General features: G+C 48.0%; 1 protein-coding gene across 4 annotated transcripts in view; it reads right to left on the bottom strand.

The window, feature by feature from the left end:
* SIPA1L3 (signal induced proliferation associated 1 like 3) overlaps window positions 1–12,282 on the bottom strand; it is a 235,714-nt gene that overhangs the window by 20,509 nt on the left and 202,923 nt on the right. For 3 of the 4 annotated variants that reach the window (XM_055309710.1, XM_055309712.1, XM_055309711.1), the window contains exon 16: window positions 4,541–4,762. The exons of the other annotated variant lie outside the window; for it this stretch is intronic. In XM_055309710.1, the coding sequence (XP_055165685.1) occupies window positions 4,541–4,762 (222 nt within the window). The remainder of the gene's footprint in view (window positions 1–4,540; window positions 4,763–12,282) is intronic. 4 annotated transcript variants of the gene reach the window in all.

The raw sequence follows: 12,282 nt of genomic DNA on the forward strand, positions 1-12,282 counted from the left end.
CAATCCTGGAGCCAGGGATGACTGTCCTCCCAGTTTAAAGAGACGGAAAATGATGGTAGGGTAAGCAGCCAATGGATTCCCATCCTGACCCTCACACGCTGCTCTGCCCCTCTCATGACTGAGAGAAGGCAGGCCAATGAATTAATGAGTCCTGGGATGAAGTGGTCAAACAGGGTTGTATGGCCATCCCCTGGAACAGAGGTGCTGGCCTGTCCCTCCCCAAGGATTGGCCAGGGCCTGCAGCAGAAGGGCCGAGCATGGGAGACAGAGCATAGATTCACTGTCCTTCACTAGCTCTGTCGTTCGGTCAACTAGAGCAGGTGCCCAAATACAGAGGAAACTGTTCCCTCCAAGAGACCAGTCCTCAGGAAACATGAGTTGTGGCCCTGGATAGGAGTCCTCCTTGGATCTTTCATATAAGACGCTCTGTTAGCTACCTTGCTGGATGCGAATCCTAGCGCTGCCACTTCTGGCTGCATGACCTGGCTCTATACTTCTTTTTTTTTTTTTTTTTAATTCTTTTAAAAGATTTTATTTATTTATTCATGAGAGACACAAAGGGAGAGAGGCAGAGACACAGTCAGAGGGAAAAGCAGGCTCCATGCAGGAGCCCGATGTGGGACTCGATCCCGGGACTCCAGGATCAGCCCCGGGCCAAAGGCAGGTGCTAAACCACTGAGCCACCCAGGGATCCCCTGGCTCTATACTTCTAACAGTGCCTCAGATTCCTCACCTGGAAATAGGGGTAAGAACAAGATCCCTTGGCCGGCAGAGAATCAATGAGGCCAGGTCTGTACAACCCCAGCCAAGCAGCCTGGCTGAAAGGCAAACACACTTGTGTTGGATGAGGACATTAGCTTTTCCCCGTGGGACTGAAATCAATGAGAAGGGAAGCAAAGAAAGTAGACAGATTTGGTAATTACTCCTGGTGGGGGTGGGGGATGAGCTCGTAATACATGGTGACCTGGGGGGATAAATCACAAAACCAACAAGCATAATAATATTTGCAGTGATTAGCCTTAACTAATTGAGTGAATCTGGGCAAGTGACGTCACCGTTCTGTACCTCAATTTTTCTTATCTGGAAAATGGGATGCAAAGTACTTGCATTTCATTGTTCTATAGTGAGGATTAAATGAGTCAATGCAGCTGAAAGGCTTATGACAGTACTTGGTATTAATATACATAGGTAAATAAGTTATGCAAGTGAGTTCCTGTGCCTTGGGATAAGATTTCAGTGACAGCTTCATATACGGGGAAAAAAAAGTATGTTTAACCTCAAATAATTTAGCTTGAAGATGATGTTTTCTGGAAAACTAGGTTAGGTGACTCAGAAGGATCTTTAACAATGACAAAGACACTATCTCCAAAATGCTCAGAGAGAGTGTGAATAAAACAGCTTTATGAAATGCGAGTGTGTGAACAAAAGCAATTCTAAATTAACATATATCATCTTCTACATGTGATTTAAAAAATGGGGCTTCTGGCTGGCTCAGTAGGTGGAGCGACTCTTGATCTTGGGCTTGTAAGTTCGAGCCCCACATTGAGAGGAGAGATTACTTAAAAATAAAATCATAAAAAAATATATCTGTAACTAAATTATTGAATACAATTACAAGAAGCCATGACACTATTATGTGTGGCCCCAAATATTTCATATATTGATATAGTAATATATTTTACATATTATACATATTTATGTATTTCATATATTTAATTTACATATGTTTATACAAACATAGACATCCAGGGGTGCCTGGTGGCTTGGTCAGGTAAGCATTTGCTTTCAGCTCAGGTCATGTTCCTGGGGTCCTGGGATGGAGCCCTGCATCAGGCTCCCTGCTCAGTGGGGAGTGTGCCTCTCCCTCTGCCCCTCCACCCAGGAGTGCTCATGCACTCGCTCTTGCTCTAATAAATAAATAGAATCTTTAAAATAAATAAACATACATACCTATAAAAAGCCTTGTTTGAATCTTACCATGGGGAAAAGAGGGTTTTTCCCCCGGGTTTATTTTCTGTGCACCTACTATGTATGTACTGGGCCCTGGATGGGGCTCATGGTATCTCTGCTCCCCGAGAATTCTTAGTCCACTGTGGGGAGAGAGGAGGCAAGCTGCTAGGAAATGATGGTCTGATGTGTCCTGGGACAGGGAAGAAGCATGCAGTCAGTGGAAGCTGAGCTTGGTGTGGGTTTGAAAGAGCTTCCCCCAGAATGGCATGGGTGTGTTAAGACCCGAGAGGCGGTATTTTGGGTCCCTTCCAAAAAAGATGTTTAAGTATGAACTCCAAGTATCTGAGTGTGGCTTCATTTAGAATTAGAGTCTTTTCAGAGGTAACCAGAGCAAAATGAAGCAATTAGGATGGACCCTCAACCCATGACTGGTATCCTTATACAAAGGGGAAATGTCAACACAGAGACACATATCTAGGGAGGAGGCCATGTGAAGGCAGAGAATGGGGAGATGCATCTACAGGCCAAGGAATCCCATACACGGCCTGCAAATCACCAGCAACTGGGCCAGTAGCTCGAACAAATTCCCCTTCACAGTCCTCAAAAGGAATAAGCCCTGCCAACACCATGACCTCGGACATCTGACCGAGAGACTACGTGTTTGGAGTTGGGCCACTCAGCCTGTGGTACTCGTTAGGGCAGCCCTAGTATGCACACAGGGGAAGGATGGCCAGGGCAGCTTGTGGAAGACCTAATGGGGTCGCAGGGTCTGACCCTCTGGCCACCCTAAAATTGGGGGCCTGTGGTATCTAATGGGGTTGCAGGGAGATCAAAATGAGATGTGTGACTCATGCGTAAGCTGAAGGAGCACCCAGAATGCCAGGAGGTCTATGGGTGTCTCGTGACTAAGACAGAGGCATCTACTCTCCAGGAGAGGAGAGAAAAGTGACAGAATGATGGCAGGGGCTACATACAGCTGGGAAGGTCCATCCGAGGACGTGGCATGAGACCCCCCCTTCCCCCGCCACTGGAGACAGCCACAAGATCTGGGGGAAGGGCACTCCAGGTGTTCGAGAACCCCTCCCAAAGGCCCTGAGGTTGGCCTGGCCTTGGCAGCACAGGAGGCCAGTGGAGCAGAGAGAGGGAGGGGCAGAGGGGGAGGAGGCTGGTCACGCAGGGGCTGGGCAGAAGTCTGGGCAAAGTACACGCTGTACTAGTGCCTGGCATCAGATGTGCTTGGTCAGCAGGGCCCTGGACATCCACCCTGGGCGTGGGGGACACCGCTGGAGGTTCTGATCAGGAGAGCAGAGGGTCAGAGCCCCTGGCATGCCGTGATGTGTGGGAACTGGATTCTTGGGGTGAGCTCCCCAAGCTAGCCCGCCGACATCTGCAGGACTCACTTCTGTCTCCTGACACCTTTCTCCCGCTGAGCTCTGTGTCCTCCTCACATTTGAATGGCCCATCCAGGTCTTGAAAGACGGTACAAAGACCCGGATGGGGAGGACAGATTCCCCCCACCCTGCCCCAATGGAAGAGGAGCCTTGGACCTGCCCTATCCCTTACCAGCTGTTCTGACTCCGGGCCTCAGTTGCCTTATCTGTAAAATGGGGTGAATAATAGGTCCACCTCATAGAGTTCTTGTGAGAATTCCGGAAATTCATTCACATATACAGGGGCTTGGAACCGAGACCGGTATACAGGGAGCATCGGGTAAATATACCCTATTCTCCTAACTTAGAAGAGAAATCCTTCCCAGTGCACACGCCTCCCCTCTCTTCTGCCTTACAGCACAATGCCGCAAACGAGCCGAGCATAGCGCCCTCTGATTCTCCTACTCTTCTCTCCTGCACCCGAGGGACCTCCAGGAGGCTCACAGTGACGCCAGCGCACAGCCCATCACACTTGGGCTCCCAGGACCCTTTGCTTACCTGGGATTTTCCTTAGTCTCTGGAGGCTGAGGGCTCTCCGGCCCCGTCCTGCACCTGCCCCTCCTCTCTACCCACACTCCTGGCCTTGGGTGTGCCTCCAGCCTCGTGCCCCTGCGCTGACGACACCCCAACACCCCAGTTGCCCTCTCTAGCCTGACGTCTCTCTCAGCTCCAGACTCCTCAGCCAACTGCCTCCTTGTTTCTTCTGTGCCTCGAGAACGTAACTCACTGGGGACTGAGCTCAGGGGCTCTCCCCACACCGAGCCTGCTCCTCACCGAGCCTGAGTCCCTATCTCAGCTCAAGGCAAGTCTGCCCTTCTGGGTATAGAACCTGGGGGTTCTTCAACCTTGCCTTCCTCTCAGCCCCAATGCACTCTGCTGGTCAAACCCTGTGCTCCCCTTTAAGCATTTCCATCCCGAGGCCACCCCGTCTCCTTCCTCGGCACCCCCATCCTGCCCGCCCCCTCAAACCCCTTGTCTCCCGCATAGCAATCCCCTGAAGGCCATGTCCCTCAGGCAGCCAAGGGACCTCCGTCCACAACTGTACTCATGGTGTGTCACTGGCCCAGCACCTTGCTGAATGAGAGAGGGGCCACCCTCTTCCTTGCCCAGAGACGCCTGGCTCGGCTCCCACAGCCCCCGCTGGGTGGCCATGCACTTACTTCTTTGGGTCGGTGAAGGGGAGCGGCCGTGGCGGGGGCTCGTCCGTCCTCTTCCACCCCGTGGGGTGCTTATTGCGAATGGGCTGCTTGGAGAAGAAGGACTTAGGGACGGAGGTGGAGAGCTGGAAGGGGCTGGACTGGGCCAGCTGGGAAGGCCGAGGAGTCTCTGCGCTGGCTGTTTTGTAAACCTGAGCAGGGTAGCCTGCCCGCGAGCTCATGTCACTGCAGAGTAAAAACCAGAGGAAGTCTGCATGAATCCACTCCACATTTTGCAAAACTGATCTGTTCCAATTCACCTTTGGAAAACACAAAGTATTCTTCACATGAGAGGTACAAATACACTACAGCGATGGAAAATTCAAGCACAGAAGTCTATAAGGAGGGTGCCTGGGTGCCTCAGCTGCCTACAGCTCAAGGGCATGATTCCGGGGTCCTGGAATTCAGTCCTGCATTGGGCTCCCTGCGGGGGCCTGCTTCTCCACCTCTTTGTCTCTCATGAATAAATAAACTCTTTAAAAAAAAATGTATGGAGAGAAGGTGAAGTTGCCTACACAGCCCCTCGTCGTACCCCAGGAATGCCCTTCTAGCACATGTGGTACCTCTCTGGAGATTAAAAAAGTTACCACATGGGTGGATGCACCCCGAGATTCCCTGTCTCCTGGGCACAGCCTACATAGCCGAAGATGGGGATCCTACCCGCCTGTCTCTAGAGGTTTCCATGGTTTACAATTTGCTCACTCTCTTGCTGCCTTGCACTTTCTCTCCTTTTTCATATGTATTGCAAATATGCATGCGAATACAATTAGAGAGGTAGGAACTATTTTTTTTTTGGGGGGGGAAGACTGTGTTTTTCTATAACTGGGATCACATTAATATGTTGTTCTGTAACTTCTTTTTTTTACTTAAAATACAGCTTGCCAAGTAGCCTTTTCATTCAGATATTTTTTTGAGTACCTGCTATACATCAGAAAATATCTCCGCTGATCTAATGATCTAAAACCACAGCTTGCTATTCCAAATGCTGGATTCCCATGGAATCAGTGGTACAACAAACCCATGCTGCTAACCAGAACCCAAATTTTGGGGATTCAATTGTTCACTCCTCTGAGACAAAGTGACTTTTAATACTTTTAAATAACATTCTAATTCCACTTCAAGTAAGAGGCATTTAATGAAAAAATTAATACCTTTGGGGTTTAAGCCAACAAATCCTTTTTGAAGGTCAATTTAACAATATGAAGGGGTGGGACTTTTGACTATGATCAAATGAGACTGGCAAATCCTCTCCCCCAAAGCACAAAATGGACACAACCACCACTTCAGCACTTTGGCAACTGACCAAGGGCATACGGCAGTCTAACGGTCATCTCTGCTTGAAAAACCGGTGTACTTCAGGTATGGAAAGAGGAAATCTGTGGCATTTGGGCTGGGGCTCCTCTCATCCTCCTGCCCAGCTCAATGAATAAGGACATTCTGACATACCCAAACCTTTGGGACAGCATCAAGCATACTGATGTGTGTGCAGTGAGAGTTTTAGGAGAAGTCAGGAAAGTGCAGAAAAAAGATTTAAAGAAATAGTGGCTGAAAACTCCCCAAATTTGATGAAAAAAATTCGCCTACGCATCCAAGAAGCTCCACAAACCCTAAGTATGGTAAATACAGAGACATATGTATCCAGAAAAACAGCTCCAAGTCAAACAGTGAGATAAAAATCTTGAAACAAGAGAAAAATAATTCATCACATACAGATAAGCATCAATATAATTAACTGCTGATTTCTTACTGGAAACAATGGAATGGAATGTTTTCAAAGTGCAGAAAGAAACAAACCACCAACCAAGAATTCTGTATCCAGCAAAACTATCCTTCACATTTGAGGCAAAATAAAAATATTCCTAGATAAACAGACTGAGAGCTTGACTGCCAGCTCATCTGCCTGGTAAAATAATAAAAGAAGTCCTTCGGGTGAAAGACAATGACTTCAGGGTGCCAGGGCTGGCTCAGACCATGGAGAGAGTGTGTGACTCGATCTCGGGGTGGTAGGTTCAAGCCCCACATTGAAAAGATTACTTCAGAGAGAGAAAGAGAGAGAGAGAGAGAGAGAGAGAGAGAGAGAGAGAGAGAGAGAGAGAGACAGCAAGTACGCATGAGCACATGGAGGGGGGAGGAGTAGAAGGAGAGCTTCTACAAGCAAACTTCTTGCTGAGCAGGGATCCTGACTCAGGGCTCAATCCCAGGACCCCTGGGCCATGACCTGAGCTGAAGGTATATGCTTAATTGACTGAACCACCCAGGTACACCTAAAAATAAAATCTTAAAAAAAAAAAAAAAAGAAGAAAAAGATGAAAAGGACTCCAGATGGTGACCTGAATCCATACAGAGAGATGAAAGGTCCAAGATGATAAATTTGTGTATAAATTTGTGTATAATATGGTATAAGACCATAGATTTAGGTTTTATTTCTTCTCTAACTTCCTTAAAGACGTAAGATTGTAAAAGGCAGTAATAAGAGCACTATACTGTTGGGCTTATAACATATATGAATGTAATAAAATGACAAAAATAGCACAAAGGATGGTGAACCAGATGTGGCTATGCTAGAGAGAACTTTTTCTTTAAAATATTTAAAAAAATTTTTCTTTTGAGAGGTGGGGAGGGGCAGAGAGAAAGGGAGAGAGAGAATCCCAAGCAGGTTCCATGTACGGTACGGAGCCTGACTCACAACCTTGAGATTATGACTTGAGCCAAGATCAAGAGCAGGACCAACTGAGCCACCAGGTGCCCCTGGAGGAAAGTTTCTATATTTTATTGGAATTATATTACTAGATTTGAATTACACTGTTAACATGCATATTACAGTAACTAAAAAAAAAAGTAAAAAAAATGAGATATCCAAACGGTACAATAAAATAAATTTATTTAATACAAAGGTGGCAGTAAAGGAAGAACAGAGGGGCCCCTGGGTGGCTCAGTCAGTTAAGAGTCCAATTATTATTATTTTTTAAGATTTTACTTATTTACTCTCAAATAAATAAAATCTTTTCTTCCAAAGATTTATTTATTTATTCATGAGAGACACAGACTGAGAAAGAGGCAGAGACATAGGCAGAGGGAGAAGCAGGCTCCCTGCAGGGGGGCCGACCCGGGACTTGATCCTGGATCCCGGGATCACAACCTAAGCCAAAGGCAGGCGCCCAACTGCTGAGCCACCCAGGAGTCCCAAATAAATAAAATCTTTTTTTTATGATTTTATTTATTTATTCATGAGAGAGACAGAGAGAGAGAGAGAGAGAGAGACAGAGACACAGGCAGAGGGAGAAGCAGGCTCCATGCAGAGAGCCTGACAGGAGACTCAATCCTGGGTCTCCAGGATCATGCCCTGGGCTGAAGGTGGCGCTAAACCGCTGAGCCACCTGGGCTGCCCCAAATAAATAAAATCTTAAAACAAAACAAAACAAAACAAAACAAAACAAAAAAAAAAAGAACAGAGCAAGAAAGACAGTGAACATAAGCAAACAGCAAAATGGGAAATGTAAATCCAATTATTAATAATTTCTTTCAATGTGAATGTTTCAACGCCCAAATTGAATGACAGAGATTGACAGACTAGATTAAAAGCAAGCTCTGGGACACCTGGGCGCCTCACTGGTTGAGCACCTATCTGCCTTTGGCTCAGGGCATGATCCTGGATCCTGGGATTGAGCCCTGCATCGGGTTTCCTGCATGGAGCCTGCTTCTCCCTCTGCCTGTGTCTCTACCTCTCTCTCTGTCTCTCTCATGAATAAATAAATAAATAAATACCATACAATAAAATAAGCAAGCTCCGACTAGATAAGCTTTCTATGATTTAGCAACATTTATTAATGCGGCCACAGTTATGAACTGGTGGGGGGATGCCCAGGGAACCATGGAGCGTACAACACCAGGAAAGGACCTCAGGTGATCAGGCCTCCCCAGGGAGGCAATGGCACCTGAGCTGAGAATTCAAGGATGAGTAACATCAGTCTAACATCTGATCGCTCAGAAACCCATGTCACAGAAAAGCCTGCACAAGTACTTCTAGGCACATACATGGATAGTCACTGTGGTATTGTGTGTAATTGAGAAAATCAGGGGTGCCTGGCTGGTTTGATAGGAGCATGTGACTCTTGATCTCAGTGCTCTGGGTTCAAGCCCCATGTCGGGTGCGGGTGTAGAGATTACTTAAGACAATAAATACAAACTTAAAAAAAAAGTAAGTTAGATTTGGCTTGAATGTCTTTTAACATGAGATTACTAGATGCTCCAGGCACATTCTGATGATCAAAAACAAATCCTGGGTGGCTCAGTTGGTTAAGCATCTCACGTGGGCTTGGGTCATGATCCTGAGGTTCTGGGATCAAATCCCCATCAGGCTCCCTGCTCAGTGGGGAGTCTGCTCCTTCCTCTCCCTCTGCCCCTCCCCCTGTTTGTGCTCTTTCTTGCTCTCTCCCAAATGGAAATAAAATCTTTAAAAATACGAAACATAAAACAGAGCAAAAAATGATGCACCCAGCTCAAAGAAAGAGGTAGGTCTGTTTATGAAAAAGGACAGATGTCTGAGTGGAAACAAGGCTGGGAAACAAAGCATGACTCTGCTTTTTCTTTTTATACATGCACATATACTGCAGGATTACTGGGCTTTTGTTGTTTTGTCTTTTTTACAAAAAGGAACTGTACAGTTTTTTTTCCCCAACTGTGGGTCATGAAATCATTTTACTGGCTCTTGACCATTATTAAGGAGGAGAAAACCCATAAAACTGAACAGATAGGAATAAAAAAAACATCGGTGTACCGCATGCAAGCTAAGTAAGGGTAAGTGTTTTGTGAAACTTCGTTCTGGATGTCCGTGTGGGGTTGTAAGGTAAAGTGCTTCCCCTGTTTTGGGTAATGGTCAACAATGTTTGCAAGAACTTGGCTGGTGCAGGTCTGGAGAAAAATCTCTGGGTGAGTGTGCACTAACTGGTTACCTCTGGTTACTAATGATGGGGAACACGTACAGAATATAAGTGCAGTGAAACCACATAAGTGGGGCAGGGTAAAAAGGCAGTGCAATGTGACGCCCCGGTCTCCCTGCCTGAGGCCACCAAGACCCATCCTTTCTTGTCTTCCACAGAGAGCATGGGCACGCAGAAGTGCACGTGTGTGAGAGGGAGTGTGTATCATTCCTGCTTCTCTTTGTGAAATAAATGGCAGCATATCATAAACTTGCTGTGCACCTTGCTTCTACTTGAACCACATATTCTGTAGATCTTCCACTTGAACCACATATTCTGTAGATCTCTCCACGTCACTCCATACAAGACCCCTCTTGTCAATGGCTGTGGGGGGGTTCACCCTATAAATCTATCACTAGTGATTGTAATCCTTTTACTTTCCATGGTACATTTCTCTACCTTGCCATCAGGCACGTTCATTCAGCTTTGGTGAGCTGAAAAAACAAGAGATGATTAAAGAAGGGGAAAAGATGAAGGTCCTTTGTCTCTGTCTGCCAGCTGGCTCCATCCACCGCCTCCTAGAGATGGGTCTGACCCTCTCTGTGCCTTGCCACAGACACTGTGGGTATCGGCCTCATCTCCCCTCAACCTGTAAATGGAGGTGAATTTTACTTATCCCTTGCTTGAGGAAGGTGAACTGACACCAGCCAGCCCAGAGGGCAAATCATAACTGAGTGGTGCCACTTGTCTGGGATGGGGATGGGTGAGACCTCAGGGAACGTGTCTATGGAATGCCTGTTGGGTGATTTCTGGGGAAGATTTCTTTGATAAAAAAAACATACAAAAGACACTTGCAGGAAACATCACCTTCTCTTCCAGTGGACACTGTGACTACCTGGGTGAATGACGGCCACTCTGAGAATGAGGGGAGCTAGCCTGCAGGCTGATGGAGGCAGATCAAAAAAAGCAGAAAGAACTTAGGTCTCTGAGCCAATATATTACCCAGTCGCGGGGCCCTCCCTAAGTTGGCACTTGGTGTTCTGTGAGATAGTGGAGATCCCTCAGCTGAGCTGGGATTTTCTGTTACTTGTAGCCAGAGGCACTCCCATGACTGGCTCTGTCTATAGCTTCTCCGAGATGCAGTAGATGGTGCTTCACACACAGGATGGCCCCAACACAGAACTATCCCCCGGAATGAGCTATCTCGATCCAGCCCGAGGTGGAGTTCTCACCCAACCTACCCATTTCTTTCTGAGGCACCAGCATGGACAGGTGTCCTCCCTGGGCCTCAGCTGACACTTGAAAAACAAGGCAGTGCCGTGTGGTTGGCGAGAACATGGGCTGTGCTGCTCACCTGCCCCAGGTTCCAACCCCAGCTCCGAGTGACACACTGTGGCCTTAGCTCAGGTCCCTTCCCCTTAGTGAGCCTGTTTCCTCCTCTGAGAAATGAGGAAAAACAGCACCACTGCATGAGTCCCGTGTGCAAAGTTACATACAAATGTGGTATGCCCAGGGGCTAAAAGCCAGGGCTTTGGGCTCAGACAGGCGTGGGTTGGGGGCATCCCGCTTTGCACTCCCACCCCACCTTCACCTGGAGAGGCGATCTGTTTTATAGCTCAGATTTTGTTGGCGGAAAGGGTTTTGTGATTTACAAAAAAAGCGGAGAAACCGCAGGCTGGATGGAGAGAGCAGAGTTGCACTCACATGTGCAACACTCTAGTCTTGGTGGGTGGCCCGGGATGGGCGACAAGCATGAAGGGGCTGTGCCCCTGCCTCCAGGAGGCAGGGCCAGTGTTGGCCGTGCACAGCTTGTGAGCATGGCCAGGCCTTGCTCTCAGCATCTTACAGGCATCCCTTCTTAATTGTCCTGGCAACCCCACGAGGCAAGAGCTACCACCATCTCCATGTTCCGAATGGGGAAACTGAGGCCTAGAAAGATTAAATAACTTGCCCTGAATGATGCAGCTGGTAGGGGTTGGAGCTAGGACGCAAACTCAGTCTGGCTCAAGAGACCCTGCTTTTAACCATGAGCCTGTACTTTCAAGGACAACTGCAGTCACGATAAATACGTGATAAGTGCAAACGAAACCTAGCAGCAGGGGATATTTTTGTACCCAGCTACGTCTCAGGCCCTGTGTGAAGTACTTTAAATGCATGATGTCGGTTCATTCTGGCAGCCGGAGACCACAGATCCTATTATTAACCCCATCATACAGATGAGAAAATTGAGCCACAGAGAAACTAAGGAGCCTGATGGAGATCACACAGTTGGGTCAGCTGTGGAGCTGTGCGATCCGGACACTGGCAGTCCGAGGCCACGGGCCAGGGAGTAACACTGCTCACCCATGCACCCCTCACTGCTTGGCCTTAACCGCTGGACCAACCTTGCCCTCTCTGCCTGGTGTTAGCATGGCCTTGAGAGCTGAATCAGTCCCTGCAAGTGGCTGGAGTTATCATGCTCCAGGGCAGGAGTCGTGAGTGGCCACGTTTCACCCAGGGGCCTGGGAGCAGAAGTGGCAGGTCTACAGGGAGGGTATGAGCTCCACCGGATGTAGAACCCCGTCACCTTCACCCCATGCCCCCCAGCACTGCAGCAGCCTCCTCCTGCCCACCCTCACCAAACACAGCCAGAGGGAGCCTGTGAACACCTGAGTCGGATCATAGCCCTCTGCTGCCCAGGACCCTCTGTGGCTCCCCCTTACTTAGGGTAGAGTCAGAGGCCTTTCCTCTGCCCACAAGGCCCCATACCACCTGGCCTGTCCCCTCTGCCCTCAGCTCCTCCCACCC

The sequence above is a fragment of the Nyctereutes procyonoides genome, unplaced genomic scaffold (assembly GCF_905146905.1).
Source record: "Nyctereutes procyonoides isolate TBG_1078 unplaced genomic scaffold, NYPRO_anot_genome, whole genome shotgun sequence".
Taxonomy (NCBI): domain Eukaryota; kingdom Metazoa; phylum Chordata; class Mammalia; order Carnivora; family Canidae; genus Nyctereutes; species Nyctereutes procyonoides.